General features: G+C 43.6%; 3 protein-coding genes across 3 annotated transcripts in view; 2 read left to right on the top strand and 1 right to left on the bottom strand.

Annotated features, from left to right (window-relative positions):
• Positions 1–23116, bottom strand: part of TSPEAR (thrombospondin type laminin G domain and EAR repeats) — a 184354-nt gene that overhangs the window by 109481 nt on the left and 51757 nt on the right. The window lies entirely within an intron of this gene.
• Positions 4387–5174, top strand: LOC133074000 (keratin-associated protein 10-8-like). The gene is made up of 2 exons (XM_061167978.1): positions 4387–4784; positions 4860–5174. The coding sequence occupies exons 1-2, from the start codon at positions 4387–4389 to the stop codon at positions 5089–5091; spliced, it is 630 nt and encodes a 209-aa protein (XP_061023961.1). The 3' UTR covers positions 5092–5174.
• Positions 14545–15186, top strand: LOC133074001 (keratin-associated protein 10-8). Its single transcript, XM_061167979.1, has one exon. The coding sequence runs from the start codon at positions 14545–14547 to the stop codon at positions 15184–15186; it is 642 nt and encodes a 213-aa protein (XP_061023962.1).

Here is a 23116-nt window from a genome sequence, read left to right as displayed (position 1 = left end):
AAGTGATGGAACCCCAAGAATTGCCAGAAAAGTCACAGAATCCAGGGGAGAGCTAAGAGACCCTGGGACAGCTTGTCCCCCAGAGCCTCAGACAGTGTTAACCTCCGACGTCTGACGTCCAGACTAAGACCCATTCGTGTTGTGTGAGCCGGCCAGTCTGTGGGGCTGTCACCACTGCCTTGAACACTGGGCCAGGGCTGCCTGCTGACCAGGACTCACATTATCGTTATTTAGAACCAAACACACCTCCTCTCTGACCTTCCAGCCACACAACATTGTTCAGCCAGACCGGCAACCCCAGGAGTACTCACCCTGACCAGGCCAGGACCCAGCGCCCACAGACACGGGTCCACCTCTGCTCCTAGTGACACTGGTGAAAACAAGATAGCTTACACTCCACCCAGGGTTGCTTTCTAGGCCAAAAACAAGTAAAGACGTTCAAAGCTGACTTCAAGAGAGAACTGAGCTCCTGGGACAGGAACAGTTGCCACTTGTTCTCTGAATCTGCTCTCAACAGCGACCAGGAGGGAGGGTGTAGAACCTCCCCCAGGACAATACACACACCAGGAGGGGAAACCAAAACCAGCGGCCCGGACACTTCACACACTCACTCACGCACACACTCACATCCTCACCTTCCTCCAGCCCCTCCACCACCACCATGGTTGCCTCTACCTTGCTACGGCAGCCGGATCTGCCTGCCCGGGTCCTGTGACTCCTGCACCGGCTCCTCCTGATGGACGGAGGAGGATAACTGTCCAGAGAGCTGCTGCGAGGCCCCCTGCTGCGCCCCCAGCTGCTGCGCCCCGGGCCCCCGCCTGACCCTCCTCTGCACCCCAGTGAGCTGCGAGTCCAGCCCCTGCTGCCAACTAGCCTGTAGCTACTCCTGCCCGGCCTCATGTGGCCAGCAGTCCAGCTGCCAGCCCTCCTGCTGCACCTCCTCCCCCTGCCAGCAGGGCTGCTGCAGGCCCGTCTGCTGCAGGCCCATCTGCTACACAGGGAGGATCCCCTGGAGGAGGAAATGGCACCCCACTCCAGTATTCTTGCCTGAAAAGTCCCATGGACAGAGGAGCCTGGTGAGCTGCAGTCCATGAGGTCACAAAGAGTCGGACATGCCTGAGGGGCTGAGCATGCACTGTTGCACACCAGTCTGCTGCAAGCCTGTCATTCACACACCTGCCTGTTACACACAAGTCTGTTGCATACCTGTCTGCTGCAAGCCTGTTAAACACCTGTTTGTTACACATCTGTCTGCACACACCTGTGTATCACACACCTGTATGCTGCAAGCCTGTCTGCCTTTCAATCATTGTACCTGGAGATTTCTCTTTAATGCTAATTTTAAGTTGGTCTTCTGGTGTTGAATTTGCTCAGTTTTTGTCTGGCATCATTTTGTTTCACCTTCACCTTTGATGGTGTTCTTACAGGTTTGCAGTTATTTTCTTTCAGCCCCCTTAAAGATGCCCTCTCACTGCCTCCTAACTTTCCTCTTTTCTGATGGGAAAACTACTATAAATCTTCTGCTGCAACTATGAAGTTAATGTTTACTTTTCCTCTGATTGTTTTCAACAATTAATCTTTATCTTTGACTTTCATCAGCTTCATTATGATGCACTTAGGTGTGCTTCGTTAATATTTAGTTCTCTTAAGGTTTAGTTCTCTTAAGGTTTATATTATTGCTTGAGTTTGTAGCTTGAATCTTTGTTTTAGAAAAATATTTACCATGATCTCTTCAAATATCCCCCATTATATCTCTTGCTTTCATTTTGGGCTCCAAGGAGGAAAAAAAAAAGTGAAATTGCTTCACCACGTTCTCCCATATTTATTCAGTTACCTTCCCTCCTTTTTACGCTCTAACCGCATCCTAAATGCTTCATAGCTTCTATCAGTAATCCACCCTCTGGCCGTCTCTTCTACTATTAAATCCACCTATCAAGTCATAAATACTGTTATTACATTTTTGCAATTTTTTGAGTCCAGAATTTCTACTTACTTCTTTTATAATATTTCAGTTTTAGATAAAACTGTCCATCCTTACATCTGTTTTCTTAAGCATATTCATCCCAGTTACTTTAAAAAGCTGTGTCTGACAGCTCTGATGCTGTGTCACCGATGGGTTTGTTTCTACTGTCTGTTTTATCTCTTGGTGCTACTCTTGGCATGACTCTCATCCTTGATTGAATGTCTGAGGTTGTATATGCAAACTCCTAGCAGCTCTGAAGTTTTCTCTTCTCCTGAAGAGATTCACTGCACCCTGGGCAGATGGCTTGGGTGTGGCAGAGGACTGTTATTGTTGTGAGGCTGGGGGGCAAACTCTGTAAGCGCTGGTCTTTGTCTGGTTTTCCCCACTCCCAGGACTGAGCTCTCTGGGGTCCTGGCTGAGAACTGCTTCTTTTTGGCTAGTCTTAACTCTGGGTTTTGTCTCCTTGGTAGACACTGCAAAAACTCTGCTCGGCTTTCTGTGACTTTCTGATGACCTTCTAAGTATCTTCCCTGCACAGTGTGAAACTCAGCAGATGCCTTGAGGGTTGAATCTACATTTCTAGAGATCTACCTCCCATTTCTCTGGGATCGTGTCCCCTCGAGTCCTTGCTGCCTCCGTGTTCACAAACCCCATGTAATTTTCTCCAGCCCCCTGAGATCTCGGGAGCTCTGCTGGCTTCTCTTCATTGTAGTTGCAGCCTTTGGCCATGTTTCTCCTCTGTGCACTCAATGCCAAGACTTGTCAGCCACATTTCAGGGAAAAGCCATCAGGAAAAGCTGGCTCACCTCTGTTAGTTCCCTAACATTCAACAAGTTTGCCTCTCAATTCTTAGTTTCATCAGCAGCCCTCCAAAGCTTTGAACAGACGTTTGAGTTTTATCCAGCTTTTCAAGTTCTCCTCGGCAGGAGAGTATCTGGCACTGGCTCCTTATCATAGATGGAAACAGACATCTCTCCTTCTCTCTTCCTCTCTGTGTGTGTCTGTCTGTTTCTCTCTCTGTCTCATGCATTCCCAGTCTATAAGATGAGATCTTATAGATCTCCAGAGAGGCCAGGAACCTGAGCACAAGAGGCCAGGTTCAAATGTATTTTATTTGTATAACTCAAAATATGCAGACAGACAACTCAGCCCACAATTTGACTGAAATCCTAGACCTCTCTCTTGCCTTCCATAGACTTCCAAGGAGTCGAGAGGCCTGGACTGAGCCCCATTGTTGGAAGCACAGAACAGCCAGGAAGGGTGAGAATTTGAGCACCCAGCCTTAGCAGAAGCATCAGTGCCCCCCAGAGTCCTCCCACGGGGGGAGGTATCAGTCCTCCAGGCCGATGCACACCATACTGCACTGGACCTGGTAGTCACAGCATCACAGGGCACCAAGAACTTGACTTTCCTAGGCTGGCAGCTCAGGGCTTGGCTTGTTCATCTTTGCATTTCTGAGCCTGCTGCACAGATAAGCAGGTCCCCAGGTGTGCACACAGCAGTCCCGGGTATCACTCAGTTAGGCTAGATGGATCTCTCATGCAGCCAGTGCAGACCCCTGACACATTACTGCAGACATATTCCCTTCCTACCTTGATATTATGTTCTGTCATAAATGTCATAAAAGTTATGACCAACCTAGACAGCATATTAAAAAGCAGAGACATTACTTTGCCAACAAAGGTCTGTCTAGTCAAAGTTATGGTTTTTCCAGTAGTCGTGTATGGATGTGAGAGTTGGATCATAAAGAAAGCTGAGTGCTGAAGAACTGATGCTTTTGAACTGTGGTGTTGGAAAAGACTTTTTAGAGTCCCTTGGACTGCAAGGAGATCCAACCAGTCCATCCTAAAGGAAATCAGTACTGAATATTCATTGGAAGGACTGATGCTGAAGATGAAACTCCAATACTTGGGCCACCTGATGCGAAGAATTGACTCATTTGAAAAGACCCTGATGCTGGGAAAGATTGAAGGCGGGAAGAGAAAGGGATGACAGAGGATGAGATGGTTGGATGGCATCACCGACTCAATGGACATGAGTTTGAGTAAACTCCAGGAGTTGGTGAATGGACAGGGAGGCCTGGCATGCTGCAGTCTATGGGGTCGCAAAGACTCGGACACGACTGAGCAACGAACTGAACTGAAAGGTGCTCAGGATGTGTCAGCAGACTTCCAGATACATTCAAGAGTTTTAAGAGCTGAGCAATACCTCATAAAACCAAACAAAAACTGGCACTAATGAGAGATCACGGGGTCCAAAATACCAATCAGGAAGATAGGGTGTTGTGAGCTTCTTTGGAACAACACACAACACAGAGGAGGGGTATAAAGCCAACAGCCTGAGCACCTCACACACACACACACACACACACACACACACACACAAACACACTCAAACCCTCCTCCAGCTCCTCCACCTCCACCATGGCCACCTCCACCCTGTCTGTCTGCTCCAGCGACCTGAGCTATGACTGTCCAGAGAGCTGCTGTGAGCCCCCCTGCTGTGCCCCCAGCTGCTGCGCCCCGGCCCCCCGCCTGACCCTCCTCTGCGCCCCAGTGAGCTGCGAGTCCAGTCCCTGCTGCCAGCCAGCCTGCAGCAGCTCCTGCCTGGCCTTGGGCTGCCAGCAGTCTAGCTGCCAGTCCTCCTGCTGCACCTCCTCCCCTTGCCAGCAGGCCTGCTGTGAGCCCGTCTGCTGCAGGCCTGTCTGCTGCAGGCCTGTCTGTTGCACACCTGTCTGTTGCACACCTGTCTGTTGCACACCTGTGTGCTATGAAGCCTCCCCCTGTTCTATCTCCTCATGCTGCCAGCCGTCTAGCTGCCAGTCCTCCTGCTGCACCTCCTCCCCCTGCCAGCAGGCCTGCTGTGAGCCCGTCTGCTGCAGGCCTGTCTGCTGCAGGCCCGTGTGCTGTGAGGCCTCCCCCTGCTCAGCCCCCTCGTCCTGCTGCAGACCCTCCTCCTCCGTGTCCCTCCTCTGCCGCCCCGTGTGCCGCCCTGCCTGCTGTGCGCCCACCTCCTCTTGCCAGCCCAGCTGCTGCCGCCCAGCCTCCTCTGTGTCCCTGCTCTGCCAGCCCGCATGCTCCCGCCCAGCCTGCTGTGTTCCCGCCTTGGCCCTGGGGCCCTGCTGCTGAGTGTTCCTCTCAAGGTCACCCCAAAGTGTGAGAGCTCACAGTCATCTGCAACCTTGGACTCCTTACTGATAGCCTAGACAGCTTTCCCGTCGCCGCCCCAGGCCCTGCCGTGAAGGCTGCCAGGTCACCCCTCCTGGGAACGGCACACCCACTTCTTCCAGTGCTAACTCCCCTCCCCCCACCCTGTCCTGTGTCAACCTTCCCTCCACAACCTGGCTTGGCAGCCCAGCTCTCCCAGGGGTTTGAGCCTCACGTGACATGAAGGAAGAGAAGATAAATGCTTGGAGTTGGTTTCTCATCCTCGCCCTCTGAGCTCTGCTGCAACCCCTGTTCCTCTGCTCGTTCCTAAGCTGGTTTCAATTTTCCCTCCCCTGTGAGCCGTCAGTCCCTTCCAATAAATTCCTTTCCTGATCAGTTTAACCTCAGTTCATTTCTGTTGTTTCCAACGAAGACCCTTGCTGGACACTCCCCCATGTAAGGTGGTCCTGGGTCACTCCCAAGGGCTTCTGTTCCTGCCCCTTCGGTGGTGTCCCGGAGCCCCCACTCCAGAAAGATGAGCCCCCTGGCCCTGGGCAGGAGAGCGCACAGCAGGCCTGGGACACTATCCTCAGGAGGGCCTCGGGAGGCCTGTGTCTAGCACCCCTCGACTTCTCCCCAGGCCATGGTCCCTGTGCTGATTTACTCTGTGTTGAGTCCTGTGAGATCTAGGGGATCACCAGACCTCTGGTGGTGCAGACCCCAATACCCATCAGACTGGCAAAAATGTTCACGTTTGAGAACAACAAGCATGGTCTGAAGTATATGAAACAAGATCTGCTCTGAGATGCAGGCAAGGTTTCCAGTTTTCAGAGTAGGTTAGTAACACCTGGGAAAGCTGCAAGGGTGCACAACTTACCCACCCCCCCCGGGGGGAGGTGGGGCCTCCTGGAGATGATATCACGTGTCTGCATATGACACCCACACAGGTCATCTCGCAGCAATGCTGAAAATAACCTAAGTGCCCCTCAGTAGGAGAATGGACAATTAAACCACAGCGTGTACACACAAGGCAGATACACAGTAGTTAAAGCAGCTGAACCAGGGAAACACATCTAGGAGTGAATTCCAAAACATAACATTGAGTAAAAAAAAAATCATATTGCTGATTAATACATACAGAGTAATACATATACACAGGTCAAAACACTACTTTGACTACACAACTATAAACATGTCTATGAAACTACAAAAATATCCGTGGGAATGACAGACACCAGCCTCAGAACAGTGGCTTGCCTGGTGGAGGCATGTGGAGAGTGCATGGTACCTGTGATGTGCAGTAAATTCGGCAAAATGTAGAAGACTTGTTACTTGTTACTGATTTGTAGATGCGTGGGTGTTTATTATACTATTTTCTATACTTTCTGAAATATAATAAAAAAAAAACTACCTAGAAAAGTAAAAGGCTGTTACACAGACCACATTCCTGAGCCAGATTCAATAAGATAAACTTGCAGTAATTAAAAGAAAATTTCCTCTGGAGAATTCAAAGGTGGTCTCTCCACTTCCCAGGTAGTGCTAGTGGTAAAGAATCCACCCACCAATGTGGGAGACATAAGAGAGGAGGGTTAGATCCCTGGATGGGGCAGATCCCTTGGAAGAGGGCATGGCAACCCACTACAGTATTCTTGCCTGGAGAATCCCCATGGACAGAGGAGCCTGTTGAGCTACAGTCCACAGGGTCACAAAGAGTTGGACATGACTGAAGCGACTTAGCACACCAGTTGAGGAAACAGAAACCTAATTACAAACTCTCTAAAAATAAATGAAGCAAGTACTACACCCCAGGACACATGCAGTTTAGGTAAAGTAGTACCCAGGGAGTAAATGAAATCCTTAAAGACATATAGCACAGAGTAGGTGGAATTGAAAACAAAATCTCAACTCTGAAAGTTAGGAAAACTTCAGAAAGGAGAGGAAAGAAATAAATTAGCAAAATTAAGGAACTAAGAACAAAGAAAGAAACAGTAAACATAAACAACAACAGTAAATATTTGCTTTTAAAAGATCTATAAAAGAATTTAAATGTCAACAAATCTAAAAGAAAACTGAGCTAACTGAAGGTAAAGAAAAAGTTTATGAGAAAAAGCTACATCTGGGCATCAACACAAGCAAAATTTTTAGGTGAAGATGGTAATTTTCTAGGAATATCAACCTTGGAATCAGTGCAAGAAAAGGTATAGAACTTGAATGGCAGTGATCACAAAGGAACTTAAGATAGGGAATGCTTTCTGGGGCAGTTGGTACCAGATCCAGACACTGGTACAATGACAGAAAATAGACCAATGGAACTCAGTTGTGTCCAGTAACTGCCCACACCTGTGCTGACACTTGGTTCACAATCAGGGTGTCACTGGAATTTCATAGGTGGTGATAGTACTGGACGACCAGAATATCCACATGGGAGGAAGTGAGCTTTGCCTATCCTCACAGCACACACACACATATTGACTGGAGGTAGATTATAGAGCTGAATGTGGAAGGCAAAATATTGAAGATCTAGAATAATACACTGAACAATGTCTTCATGACATTGTGGTAGGCAAAGACTTTTGAAGCAGGACATAAAAAAACATTAAGCATAAAAGGAAAGAATCAATAAATTGGACTTCATTAGAATTAAGAACTATTCACAGAGAGGTAAAACTGTCATTATATGCAGATGACATGATACTACACATGGAAAACCAAAAAGATTCCACACAAAAGCTACTAGAACTGATAAATGAATTCAGCAGGGTAGCATGATACAAGATTAACACACAGAAATCAGTTGCATTTCTTTACACTAACAATGACATATCAGAAAGGGAAAAGAAAAAAAAAAACATTCTTTTAAAATTGCATCCAAAATAAAATAAAATAAAATTGCATCCAACAAAAGACACAACTTGGGAATAAACCTGATCACAGAGGTGAAAGACTTATATGCGGAGAACTATAATATATCAATAAAGGAAACTGAAGATGATTCAAAGAAGTGAAAAGATATTCCATGCTCTTGGTTTGGAAGAATTAATATTGTTAAAATGGCTGTGCTACCCAAAGCAATCTACAGATTTAAAGTAACCCCTATCAAATTACCCACATTTTTCTCAGAACTAGAACAAATAGTTCTGAAATTTATATGGTACCATAAAAGTCCAAGAATTGCCAAAGCAAGCCTGAAGAAAGAGAACAAAACTGGAGGCATAGCCTTCAAGACTTCAGACAATACTACAAAGTTACAGTAATCAAACACCACAGCATTAGCACAGAAACAGACATGGGTCATATATGGATCAATAGAACAGACTAGAGAGCCCAGAAATAAATCCATACACCTACAGTCAATTAATCTTCAACAAAGGAGGCAAGAATATACAATAGAGAAAAGACGGTCTTTTCAGCAAGTCGTGCTGGGAAAGCTGGACATCAAAATGCAAATCAATGAAGTAAGAAAAGATTGTCACACCCTACACAAAACTCAAAATGGCTTAAAAACATAAATGTAAGACATGACACCATAAACTCCTAGAAGAGAACATAGGCAAAACATTCTCTGACATAAGTCGTATCAATGATTTCTTAGGTCAATCTCCCAAGGCAATAGAAATAAAAGTAAAAATAAACAAATAGGACCTAATCAAACTGATAAGCTTTTGTTCAGCAAAGAAAACCATAAACAAACAAAAAGACAACCTACAGACTGGGAGAAAATATTTGCAAATGATGCAACTGATAAGGACTTAATTTCCAAAATATATAAATAGCTCATACAACTCAATAAAAACAACAACAACAAAATCAAAAAGTGGGCAGATGATCTAAGTAGACATTTCTCCAAAGAAGACATACAGATGGGCCACAGGCACATGAAAAGAAGCTCAGCATCACTAATTATTGGAGAAATGCAAATCAAAATTACAATGAGGTACTACCTCACATTGGCCACAATGGCCATCATCTAAAAATCTACAAATAATAAATGCTGGAGGGGGTGTGGAGAAAAGGGAGCCATCCCCACACTGTTGGTGGGAATGTAAATTGGTTCAGTCACTATAGAGAACAGTATGGAGGTTCCCTGAAAAATTAAAAATTGAGTTACCATATGATACAGCAATCCCACTCCTAGGCATATATCCAGAGAAAACTGCAATTTGAAGAGAAATTTGCATCTCTATGCTCATCGCAGCAGTGTTTACAATAGCCAAGACACGGAAGCACCTACATGTTCATTGATAGGTGAATGGCTAAAGAAGGTGAGATATATATATAAAAGAATGGAATTTTTTAAAAAATGAAATAATGCCATTTGCAGCAACATGGACCTTATCATACATAATCAACATGGAGATTATCATATTAAGTGAAGTATATCAGACAGAGACAAATACTGTATAATATCACTTACGCATGAAATCTAAAATATGACACAAATGAACTTATTTATGAAACAGAAACAAATTCACAGACATAGAGAACAGACTTGTGGCTGCCAAGGGAAAGTGGGATGAGGAATAACTTAGGAGTTGGGAATTAGGAGATACACACTACTATATATAAAATGAAAATAAGGACCTACTGTACAGAACAGGGAACTATATCCAATATCCTGTAATAAATCATAATGGAAAATAACATGAAAAAGAATATGTATATATGTATAACTGAATCACTATACTCCAATAAAAAGAACTATTCATCAAAAGACACCATGGGTCTTTCCTGGTGGCTAGTGGTAAAGAATCTACCTGCCAATGCAGGAGACATGAGTTCAACCCTTGATCCAGAAAGATCCCACATGCCGCAGAGCAACTAAGTGCCACAACTACTGAAGCCTGCATGCTCTAGAGCCCATGCTCCACAAAAAGAGAAACCATTGCAATGTGAAGCCCATGCACCACAACAGGAAAGTAGCCCCTGCTCTCCACAATGGAGAAAAAAAAAAAACAACCTGTGAAGCAACAAAGAACCATCATAGCCAAAAATAAATAAATGAAATTTTTCAAAAAAGAAAGACACCATGAACTCACACATCCATTGGAATGACTCATATTAAAAAAAGACTAATGACACCCAGTGTCACAAGGAAGTGGAGGAACCAGAATTCCTACACATTTGCTGTTTTGAAGATAGAATGTGACCATATACACACTTACATTCCTCAACATGCTGGGGAAAGAGTCCATACTGCATATTCCAATTTACACGCAACTTCAGAAAAGACAAATGTAGTCTAGATGGAGAGGAGAACTATGGTTCAGGGTCAGGAGTGGGTGGGATTGACTCTGAAGGAGCACATAGCAACTCTGGAGATGACGGGGAAGCTCTAGATCTTGCTGTGGTTTTGGTCTCATGGTGCCCATGTTTCCCAAAACTCAGCAAATGAAACTTTGAATAAGTCCATTTTGTATGTAAAGCATGCCTCTATGAAGCTGACTTCTTGAAAAGGACACCCTCAAGAAAAAAAAAAAAGAAAATGAAAATCACAGCCCTGGACCTGGATAAGCCGGATGCAAGTGACTGTCTTGTGGGGGGTGGGCTGCAACCACTTGCACCAGCTCTCGAGGGCTGACTGTGCATCACTGTGCATTTGCTAACATCACACTGGTAGCAAAGCTGAGGGTGTCCACACTGTGGAAACTGACAAACACAACAAACCAGGGCTTTCTTGTTTTTGTTTTACAGCCAGATGGTTATTATATATTTACCGGCACAAAACTGCATAGATACAAAGATAACTCATATTCAGAATGCATAATAAATTTCTACAAATCAGTAAGAAATGCAACTAACCCTACTAAAAAATCAAATGACTTGAACAGGCACCTCCCAAGAAAAGATATCTGAATGTTCAACTTTACTGCATCAGGGATGCAAATTAATTCAACATTGTGTACTGAAATGGAGCAGGACCCTGTGGTCTTGACCCCCATGTCTTCAGCCTACCTTTTGTCTATAGAAAACTTTCACCAAAGAATAATTTTAATCAGAGAAGTGAGAAAACAGAAGCAAAGGAAAACAGTCCAATAAGACTAAATAACAGTTTAGTCATTAAGCAAAGTCAAGGACCTTCAGTTTCTTCTCAAGGGCAATATACTCTGAGTCATCTCCTGTGAGCTGTCTTATAGATACTGAAACCCCCACTGGGTGAAAGAAGCTACCTACATTAGGACCAGACTGTAACCATGACATAAGATGCCAAATTCTGAGAACTGGCTCCAAAGAAATGGGAACAAACTGACCCTGGAACTGAATATTAACGGTACTCAGTCAAGATGATGCTGGTCAGGCAACCAATGACCAATTTCCAGATGACTGTCAGAGCTGACTGTGCTGTTTCTCCAGGTAACTTCTCCCTCCAGCAATAAAACCTCTTACCCTCTTATTGTTGGTGGGGGCCAAGGTGGTGGAGGGGAGGGGAAGCCAGCTTTTGGTCAAGAGTCTGCCCTCCCCCACCTGCCAGCATCCAAAATAAAGCAAACTTTCCTGTCCTCCAAAGTTCCGTCTATATTGGCTTTTGAGCAAGCAGCTGGACCCTGCTTTCAGTAACAGTAACCCTATATTTTCCGTAAGGGATAAAAACACCTTTAAAAAAAACTATAGAGCAACTGAAATTCATAAAACTCACTTGTGGGGAAGTAACTCTGTAAAAAGTTGTTGGTAAGGACATGCTAACCTACAGATATCCTGTTCATATAACCCAACATTTCAACACTTGGGTATATACCAAAGAGAAATTAGTGAATACACCCACCAAAATATACAAGAATTTTTATAGCAGCATCTTTCTTATTAGCCAAAATCTAGAAATAATCCAAATCTCCATCACCGGGAAAGAGAATATTAAGTAAAAAAAATATTAAGAGAATATTAATAAAAAGTAAAAAAAAATATTAAAAAAAATATTAAGTAAGTGGGGTTTAATGCAATGGTTTTCATCACAGCAGAACAATGAGCTATGACTCAGGCAGCCACATGGATGCTTATTACTGATGTTTGTTGAGTAAAATAATGAACAAAAAAGGAGAGAGAACAGATGAAACTAGTCAATGGGAGGCGAAGGTGGAAATGTGACTCCTCCTAGGGGGAAGTGAGTTAACTAAGAAACAGCACAGAGGGATAGCTAGAATTCTGGAAATGTTCTCCACCTCCAAAAAAAAATACTGCAGGAAAACTTTCCCAATCCAGAAGACCATCCCAAGCTAAACTATCAGTCAAGTATAAGGGCAGAATAAGGCATTTTTAGTTATGCTAGACTCATAAATTAATCTCCCATTAACCTGTTTTCAGAAAACCAATTGAGGGTGTGCTCCACCCAAATAAGGGCATAAACTTTGAAAGAAAAAGATACAGCATTGGGGAAATAAGACACCCATGATAGGAGAGATATGAAGGAAAATCTAAAGACAATAGTGAAGAGAGATCCTTGAATGATACCTGCACATCTGGCTTAGAGAAGAGCCAATGGATCAGTTTAGTTCAGTTGCTCAGTCGTGTACGACTTTGAGACTCTGTGGAGTGTAACACACCAGGCCTCCCTGTCCATCACCAATTCCTGGAGCTTGCTCAAGCTCATGTCCATTGTGTTGGTGATGTCATCCAACCATCTCATCCTCTGTCATCCCCTTCTCCTCCTGTCTTCAATCTTTCCCAGCATCAGGGTATTTTCCAATGAGTCAGTTCTTCCCACCAGGTGGCCAAAGTATTGGAGTTTCAGCTTCAGCATCAGTCCTTCCAAAGAATATTCAGGACTGATCTCCTTTAGGATGGACTGGTTTGATCTCCTTGTAGTCCAAGGGACTCTCAAGAGTCTTCTCCAACACCAAAGTTTAAAAGCATCAATTCTTCAGTGCTCAGCTTTCTTTATGATCCAACTCTCACATCCATACATGACTACTGGAAAAACTATAGCTTTGACTAGATGGACCTTTTTTGGCAAAGTAATGTAATGTCTCTGCTTTTTAACATGCTGTCTAGGTTTGTCATTTATCAGCCAATAGATATAGACCCACAGATCCAGAGGGCTCCAGAAGATGGATTTCCAAAAATAAATGAGCCAATAGATTCCCTATTATGTTGGAACCTCTTGAATGAGCTTGGGATGAATTACTCAGAGAACCTGGGAATGGTTTATTGATAGGTACACAGAAGAATTAACACTTTCAAATTGTGGTGTTGAAGAAGACTCTTGAGAATCCCTTGGGCTGCAAGATCAAACTAGTCAATCCTAAAGGAAATCAACCCTGAATATTCATTGGAAGGACTGATGCTTAAGCTGAAACACCAATACTTTGGCCCCCTGATATGAAGAGTTGACTCCTTGGAAAAGACCTTGATGATGTTAAAGACTGAGGGCAAAAAAAGAAGAGGGTGTCAGAGGACGAGATGGTTGGATAGCGTCACCAACACAAGGGACATGAATTTGAGCAAACTCCAGGGGATGGTGAAGAACAGGGAAGCCTGGTATGCTGCCGTCCATGGGAGTCACAAAGAGTCAGTCATGACTTGGCAACTGAACAACAACAAAAGAAAGATAAGCAAATAAACACAAGAAGCAATTGTTTAAGAAATGAAAAACACAAGCAAAAACAAAACATGTATAAATAAGGAAGTTAAATATTGTTTCACTACACAGACTTGGCTATGGACAATGTTCAATTAAAATATTGATAATAATACAGATTTTGACCATGAGTTTAACCAAATATTGGGGTTTCACTGCCTTCTGACTATGCAGAGAGGGAGTTTTACTGGGGCTGATGGAAAACAAGAGAAAGGCTTCCTTCTACAATAGGAAATCAGATCATATCTAAACCTGAAAACTCAGACATAACATAATATGCATATACGTAACTGCAAGATAAATAGAACTAAAAACAGCGCTTCAGATGATCACTGGAAAAGACGCATATAGGGATGAGCCATGGACACCCTGCCACCAGGTCAGCAGATGGAAAGGCTAAGAGGGCACCCTCCCAACAGGATACCTGTTGTTCAACACAAGAGGGTCTGCAACATGTGTGGAGCATCTGTAGGCACAAAACATCCTGGGACCAGAATTCATATCAAAGAAACACAAGCAAAGAGGTGGAGAGTGCAGTCAAGGCTCTACAGACGTACCCAGAGAGTCTGCATCTCAATGCTTGCTTTTAAGACAAAAAAAAAAAAAAAAAAACACAAAAAAACAAAAAACCTCCAGTCATCAGAAGTCTCAATGACAGTGTGATAAACATCTCACAGTAAATAAACTAATAACCTCATCTGGGAACATCCTCTGAGCAGTAACGAGGAAAAGGAATGTCTGCTGAGCCTCAGGTGAGGTACAGCATCCCAGGGAGGGATATAAAAGCCCCAATGCCCAGAGCACCTCACCCACTCACCCACAAATCACACCCCCAACCAGAACACCTCTCAGCACAAACCCCCAGCATGGCCGACACCTGCTGTTCCAGGACTTGTGTTGTTGCTGCATCCACCTTGTCTGTTTGCTCCAGCGACTTGAGCTGTGGCAACTGGGTCAGCTCGCCCAGTGCCTGCATCGGCTCCTCCTGGCAGGTGGATGATTGCCAGGAGACCTGCTGCGAGCCCCCCTGCTGTGCCCCCAGCTGCTGTGCCCCAGCCCCGCGCCTGACCCTCATCTGTGCTCCAGTGAGCTGCGAGTCCAGCCCCTGCTGCCAAGCAGCCTGCAGCAGCTCCTCTCCCTGCCAGCAGGCCTGCTGCGTGCCTGTCTGCTGCAGGCCCGTCTCCTGTGCACCTGTGTGCTGCAGGCCCATCTGCTGCAGGCCCATCTGCTGCAGGCCAGTCTCTTGTGCACCTGTGTGCTGCAGGCCCGTCTGCTGCACATCTGTCTGTTGCACTCCTGTCTGCTGCAGGCCCGTGTGCTGTGAGGCCTCCCCCTGCTCAGCCCCCTCATCTTGCTGCAGACCCTCCTCCTCTGTGTCCCTCCTCTGCCGTCCCGTGTGCTGCCCCGCCTGCTGCGTGCCCACCTCCTCCTGCCAGCCCAGCTGCTGCCGCCCGGCCTCCTCTCTGTCCCTCCTCTGCCAACCCTCATGCTCCAGCCCAGCCTGCTGAGTCCCTGCCTGGGTCTTGGAGCCCTGCTGCTGGCGTGACGTGTCCCCTTGGAGCCAGCAGGTTCCAGGGATCTTGCCCTCCATCAGACACACTTGAGCTCTCTGATCCCCCTGGCTTGCTCAGCCTGTCCTCCCCAAGTCTGGCTCAGCACACAGAAAAGACCAGACCCCACTGCCCCCAAGCTCTGGCCAAGCTCTGGGGGCCTGACCTGCTCAGGGAACTCTTCTCCTGACCTTGGCCCGTGAGTGCCCTGGCTGCTCCATACCTGCTTCCTTGATCCCAGATCATCCTGGGCCCTGCAGACCCTGGTCATGACCTGAGCAGTGTTGCTCTGCATCTCTGAGCACCAATAAAATTTCTGCTCCCCTTACTGGGTCTCCGTGCTGACACCTGGGGCAGGAGGGGTGGGTGTGAGGCCTAGCCCTCCTTTACATCATCAGATCTGGGGAACCTAAGTGGCTCCTGCACCTGACACCTGTCCAGCTTGTGCCACTGTTCTGCTGTCCAGGCATCACCCCAGCCCTGAAGCTTTGCTCTTGGGCAAGTCCTGTAGGTACCACCTGGGCTCAGATCAAAGACCCCCCCAACTCCCTGTGGTAGAGGCAGCCTCTCCAGTCCCAGGGACCGCCAGGACCCAGCAGTGCTGGGAGGGGGACACGGGGTGACTGTGGCAATTGGCTGGTCCAGCATCCAGAGGGGTGCACCATCCCAAGAGGGTGGGTGTCCTGGACTCACTCACACATTCACAGACACTGGGATGCCCTGGGCTCCAGCATGTGCCAGTTGCTGGGAAGCAGAAAGCAGACAAACTGCAGCTTCTGGAGCCCCACCTCCCTGCTGCCTGCCAGGCTGGCCTGGTGGAGAGCTGATGGGAAAGGCTAGACCTCAGGTGGTGAGGATGGACAAAGCCCTGAACAGTGTGAGCACTTGTCTGATCATGGGCAGGAGACACATGGGAACACACGTGTCCAATGGAGCCATATTCGGTGTCACACACAACCAAGCATCGGAGAACAGACTCCTGGAGTTGAAGTCCTGAGCAGAGGTGAAGACACTGGTGACATGACAATCACCTCATTGCCCACAAGGGGTTCTAGGTCTTTACTCCTTAACAACAGTGTAGATTCACAGCACAGGGGCACACGTTTTTCGATCTTTGCCAAGTTGATAAAGAAAAACTCATGTGGGAGGGAGGTTCAAGAGGGAGGGGACATATGTATATCTATGGCTGATTCATGTTCATGTATGGCAGAAACCAATACAATATTGTAAAACAATTACTCTTCAACTAAAAATTTAAACAAAGATTTAGGCAAGTAGTATCTTGAGAATAAAGAGCAGGGAACATGTATGTAGTTAAATGTAAAAATGAAAAGAAAACAAAAATTTTATCATGGTTTCTTTTGCCTGAACACAGAGCATCCCAAAGTGTGGGTCCACCATTATTGATTTATTAGCCCTAAGTGGACACACACTTAAAGTCTCCCTGTGTGTGCTCACTCAGTCATGTCCGACTCTTTGCGGCCCCATGGACTGTAGCCCACCAGACTCCTCTGTCCACGGAATTTTCCAGGCAAGAATACTGGACTGGGTTGCCATTTCCTACTCCAGGGGATCTTCCCAACCCAGGGGCCAAACCTACATATCTTGCATTTCCTGCATTGGCAGGTGGATTCTTTACCACTGTGCCACCTGGGAAGCCTCAAAGTCTCCCTACTTCTGACTACTACAAACATCACCACTAAAAGAGTCCTCAGCACATACCTGTGGCACTAGTGAACACGGTGCTTAAATTCCCAGACATGGGATTGCCCCATCAAAGTGTTTGCTGATTTTAGATTCTGGATGATATTGACAAATACCCCAAAAGGGACTTTTCAAAATTGTGCCCGCTAAGAGTGATGTCAGGAAAGACAGGGACTAGAGAACTCTAAGGGCTCACTCCCCACAGAAACACCAAAGAAACGGGCAAAACTCTCAGAATAAGCCACAGCTGAACTCTGGAAATGGTAAAAGTTTTACAACAACCAGGAAAAGGCTCCACCAAGAAAAAAGGAACTGAGGCAGGTAGGAGAGCTTGGTGGCATTTTATCAGAGCCTCACCCCACCAACACCACCACTCCACTCCCCCACCCCTGTCCCCCAGCTCAGCAGCAATCTTGAAGGCAGCAGCCTGTGTGCTGGTGAGGTTCCTGGTGCTGAAGGGAGCAAGAAGACCTAATTCTGAAAGAAGTGTGGCTGTCTGCTTTAACCTGTTGGTGGCTTCTGGAAGGACTCACACTAAGGACTTGCCTTCATTTCTCATAACTCAGAACTCTCTGGAGGCAGAAAGGTGACTGCATGGACAGTGCTTGTCAGATCAACTGGCTGCTATGCCAGGGGGAAAATATCAGTTGTGACAAACAAGATGCCCCAAAGAGCCTAAGACAAAGATCTGTGAAGTGAGATGCTTTGTGGAACGGGACTTTCAGATCTACCACAGCCTCCTGAGGGCAAGAAGAGTCTGAGCATTCTCATGAGGGGACACAAGCTGAGAAGGCCCTTTGCACTCACCTCTGGCCCCACCTCCGGGGGAGGAAGTGGAGGTGAAGGCAGAGTCGTAAACTGCCCGGCTGAGGTCTGAAATCATTCCCTGACTCACAAACAAGAGTACAACTACACAGACTGGAAAAAATATTTTCGGCTCCAATGTTTCAGGAACTTTCTGTCAAACCACTACCTGACCACTAAGCTAATGGAACATGAGAAAGGGTACAGTCATTCCAAAACAAGTTCAGAAGAGTCATCAAACAAAACAACAAGTCACAACAATCAGCAACCACAAACTACAAGGAGGGAGGAAAACCTGATGTTCAGAATTATTGCACTATCATATTCAAGATCTGCCATTTCCATAAAAAATTGTGCAGTATGTAAAGAAAAAGTATGGCTCATTGGCACTCAAAAAAAAAAAAAAAAAGAAGAAGAAGAAGAAGAAAGAAAAGCAATTAGAAGAAAATGTCCCTGAAGAAGCCCAGGAATTGAAATTACTAAACAAAGTCTTAAATCAACTCTTAATGTACCCAAGTAGTTCAAGGAAACCATGAACAAAGGTTAAGTCTCACGAAATAGAACAGCAATATAGAGACAGAAATTACATTTTTTAAAAAGTACCAAAAAGAATTTTGTTGAAATGTATAAAAACTGAAACGAAGATCTCACTGAAAGGGCTCAATAGCACATTTGAGGAGGCAGAAGAATTAGTAAATGTGAAAATAAGTCAGTTGAAAGACTACTTGAGGAGCAGATGGGAGAAAAGAATGAAGATAAATGAAGAGAACTCAAGAGACCTGTGGGACAGCATCAAGTGTACCAGCATACACTTAACAGGAGTTCCAGGAAGAGAGAAGAGAAAGGAGCAGAAAAAATTATTTGAAGAAATAATGGCCAAAAACTCCCCACATTTGAGGAAACATGCGAATCTACATGTCCAAGAAGCTCAATGATCTCCAAGTAGAATAAATTCAAATAATCACACACTGAAACATGTTCCAGGTAAATTATCCAAAGACAATGATAGGATTTACAAGCAGCAAGAAGAGAATTAACACCCAATTTATTATTAGAAACTTTGATTAGATGCAGAGGATGACTTTTAAAGTGCTGAAAGAAAAAACTGCCCACCAAGAAGTCTACATCCGGCAAAACTACCCCTCAAAAACGAGAGAGAAATTAAGACACTTCCAGGTAAATAAAAACTGAAAGAGCCCATAGTTATTAGACATGCCCTACAAGATATGATAATTCAGATTGAGATAAAAGGGCACCAAACAGTAACTTGAGACAATATAAAGAAATCAAGAACATCAGGAAAATTGTCCGTTTTAGTAGTTTGTGTTTGTGAGATTTCCATTTTTCTAGGTTATCTAACTTTTTATCAATAGTTGCTCATAGTGCTCCCGTATAATCCTTTTTGTTTATGAAATGTCAGTAGTGATGTCCCCATTTTTATATCTGATTGTAGTAACTTGAGACTTTTCCTTTTTTCTTAGTTGATCTAGTTAAATGTTTGTTGATGGTGCTGCTCTTTTCAAAGAACTAACTTTTAGATTCATTGACTATCTCTATTTTTCTAGTTTCTATTCTTTCATCTGAGTTCTAATCTTTATTTCCTTCCTTCTGCTACCTAAGGGTTTAGTTTGTTATTCTTCTTCTAGTTCCTTGAAGTGTAAAGTTAGATTCTTAATCTGAGATTTTTCTTCTTTTTTAATGCAATTGTTAACAGGTATAAATTTTCCCCTTAGCATTGTTTTTGCTGTATCCTGTAAGTATTGGCTTGCTGTGTTTTCATTTACATTCACTTGAAAAGTATTTGCTAACTTACCTTTTGATTCTTTTGGTTGTTTAAGACTGTACTGTTTTTATTTCCACTTGTTTGTGAATTTTCCAGTTTTCCTTTTGTTAATTGATTTCTAGTTTCTTTCTATTGTGGTCAGAGAAGATATTCTGTATGATTTCAATCTTTTAAAATTTACTGAGATTTGTCTTATGGCTTAACACACAGTCTAATCTGGAGAATGTCCCAAGTGCACCTGAAAAAACAATGTGTACCCTATTGTTGAGTGTTTTGTATGAATGCTAGTCTGGCTGGTTTATAGTGTCCTTCAAGGCCTCTATTTCATTACTGAACTTTGATCTAGTTGTTCAATTTCATTGTTTAGTAATGGAAATAACATTAATTATTTTTTTAAAAAATGCTAATTCTCTCTTCATTCTGTCGATTTTCACTTTATATAGTTTAAGTCTATTGTTAGGAGCATATAGGCTTATAATTGTTATATCTTCTTGATATAGTAACATTTTTATCAATATTTAATTTCCTTATTTGCCCCTTACTACAATTTTTGACTCAAAGTTTATTTTGTCTAATTTTATGATTGCTATCCATCTCTCTTGGTTATTATTTTCATGAAAATATCCCCATCCTTTCACTTTCAGTCTATTGTATCTTTAGCTCTAAAGTGAGTGAACTGACTCAAAAAGAAATAGGCAAGACATAAATCAAGTAACAAGACTAAATCAGTAATCAAAAACCTCACCAAAAGGAAAAGCCCAGGACCAGCTCAATGCTGAATTCTACTAAACACTAAATCACTACCAATCTTTCTCAACTCTTTCCAAAACAGAAGATATGGGAACACTTTCTAACCACTTTCTAACTGATTCTATGAGGTCAACACCATCCTGATATCAAAGCCACACAAAGACTAAGAAAAGGGAAAAAGAAAACTACAGACTGAAATTCCTTATAGATACAGATTTTTTAAATCCTCAGCAAAATACAATCAAATAAATCCAGCAGCATATTAAAAGGATATCCACATTGTGGATGTACACCACAACTAAGTGGGATTTATCCAAAGAATGCGAGAGTGATTCACCATGTGAAAACCAGTCACGTAATGCACCACATTGATAAAATAAAGGGGGGGGGGACCCCACATGATCATCTCAATTGATACAGGAGAAGAATTTGAAAATAGACAACATTCCCACCAACAGTGTAAGAGGGTTCATTTTTCTCCACACCCTCTCCAGCATTTATTGCTTGTAGACTTTTGGATAGCAGCCATCTTGACTGGCGTGTAATGGTACCTCATTGTGGTTTTGGTTTGCATTTCTCTGATAATGAGTGATGTTGAGCATCTTTTCATGTATTTGTTAGCCATCTGTATGTCTTCTTTGGAGAAATGTCTGTTTAGATCTTTGGCCCCTTTTTTGATTGGGTCATTTATTTTTCTGGAATTGAGCTGCAGGAGTTGCTTGTATATTTTTCAGATTAATCCTTTGTCTGTTGCTTCATTGGCTATTATTTTCTCCCATTCTGAAGGCTGTCTTTTCATCTTGCTTATAGTTTCCTTTGCTGTGCAAAAGCTTTTAAATTTAATTAGGTCCCATTTGTTTATTTTTGCTTTTATTTCCAATATTCTGGGAGGTGGGTCATAGAGGATCCTGCTGTGATTTATGTTGGAGACTGTTTTGCCTATGTTCTCCTCTAGGAGTTTTATAGTTTCTGGTCTTACATTTAGATCTTTAATCCATTTTGAGTTTATTTTTGTGTATGGTGTTAGAAGGTGTTCTAGTGTCATTCTTTTACAAGTGGTTGACCAGTTTTCCCAGCACCACTTGTTAAAGAGGTTGTCTTTTTTCCATTGTATATCCTTGCCTCCTTTGTCGAAGATAAGGTGTCCGTAGGTTCATGGATTTATCTCTGGGCTTTCTATTCTGTTCCATTGATCTATGTTTCTGTCTTTGTGCCAGTACCATACTGTCTTGATGACTGTGGCTTTGTAGTAGAGCCTGAAGTCAGGCAGGTTGATTTCTCAAGTTCCATTCTTCTTTCTCAAGATTGCTTTGGCTATTCAAGGTTTTTTGTATTTCCATACAAATTGTGAAATTATTTGTTCTAGTTCTGTGAAAAATACCATTGGTAGCTTGATAGGGATTGCATTGAATCTATAGATTGCTTTGGGTAGTATGCTCATTTTCACAATATTGATCCTTCCAATCCATGAACATGGTACATTTCTCCATCTATTTGTGTCCTCTTTGATTTCTTTCATCAGTGTTTTATAGTTTTCTACAGATAGGTCTTTTGTTTCTTTAGGTAGATATACTCCTAAGTATTTTATTCTTTTTGTTGCAATGGTGAATGGTATTGTTTCCTTAATTTCTCTTTCTGTTTTCTCATTGTTAGTGTATAGGAATGCAAGGGATTTCTGTGTGTTAATTTTATATCCTGCAACATTACTGTATTCATTGATTAGCTATAGTAATTTTCTGGAGAGTCTTTAGGGTTTTCTATGTAGAGGATCATGTCACCTGCAAACAGTGAGAGTTTTACTTCTTCTTTTCCTATCTGGATTCCTTTTATTTCTTTTCCTGCTCTGATTGCTGTGGCCAACACTTCCAAAACTATGTTGAATAGTAGTGGTGAGAGTGGACACCCTTGTCTTATTCCTGACTTTATGGGTGGAGATTCCTTAAAAAACTGGAAATAGAACTGCCATATGACCCAGCAATCCCACTCCTGAGCATACACACTGAGGAAAATAGATCTGAAAGAGACATGTGCACCCCAATGTTCATCGCAGCACTGTTTATAATTGCCAGGACATGGAAGCAACCTAGATGCCCATCAGCAGATGAATGGATAAGGAAGCTATGGTACATATACACAATGGAATATTACTCAGACATTAAGAAGAACTCATTTGAAGCAGTTCTAATGAGATGGATGAAACTGGAGCCCACTGTACAGAGTGAAGTAAGAGAGAAAGATAAAGATCAATACAGTATACTAATGCATATATATGGAATTTAAAAAGATGGTAACAATAACCCTATATGCAAAACAGAAAAAGAGACACAGATGTACAGAACAGACTTTGAGACTCTGTGGGAGAAGGCGAGGGTGGGATGTTCTGAGAGAACAGCATTGAAACAAGTATACTATCAAGGGTGAAACAGATCACCAGCCCAAGTTGGATGCATGAGACAAGTGCTCAGGGCTGGTGCACTGGGAAGACTCAGAGGGATCGGATGGGGAGGGAGGGAGGAGGGGGATCGGGATGGGGAACACATGTAAATCCATGGCTGATTCATGTCAATGTATGGCAAAAACCAATATTGTAAAGTAATTAGCCTTCAACTAAAAAAAAAAAAAGATAATAATTGGATTGATTGTTCTCAGTAACTATTTATTTTCATATGAAATTCAACTAGCTTTTAGCAATAAAAACAATTGAAACAAAGATTCTGTCTCCCGTGAACTCAAAATAAAAGGACTAAATATATATTTTTATATAATTAAGATTTCTTTAAAAAAATTAGCTGGAAAATTTAGTGTCTTTACTCAATTTGTTTTCCGTTAACAATCTAATGACAACAA

Source organism: Dama dama, chromosome 19 (genome assembly GCF_033118175.1).
Source record: "Dama dama isolate Ldn47 chromosome 19, ASM3311817v1, whole genome shotgun sequence".
Lineage (NCBI taxonomy): Eukaryota > Metazoa > Chordata > Mammalia > Artiodactyla > Cervidae > Dama > Dama dama.
The sequence above is the reverse complement of the archived record's forward strand: the minus strand, read 5'-3'. Positions and strand labels throughout refer to the sequence as shown.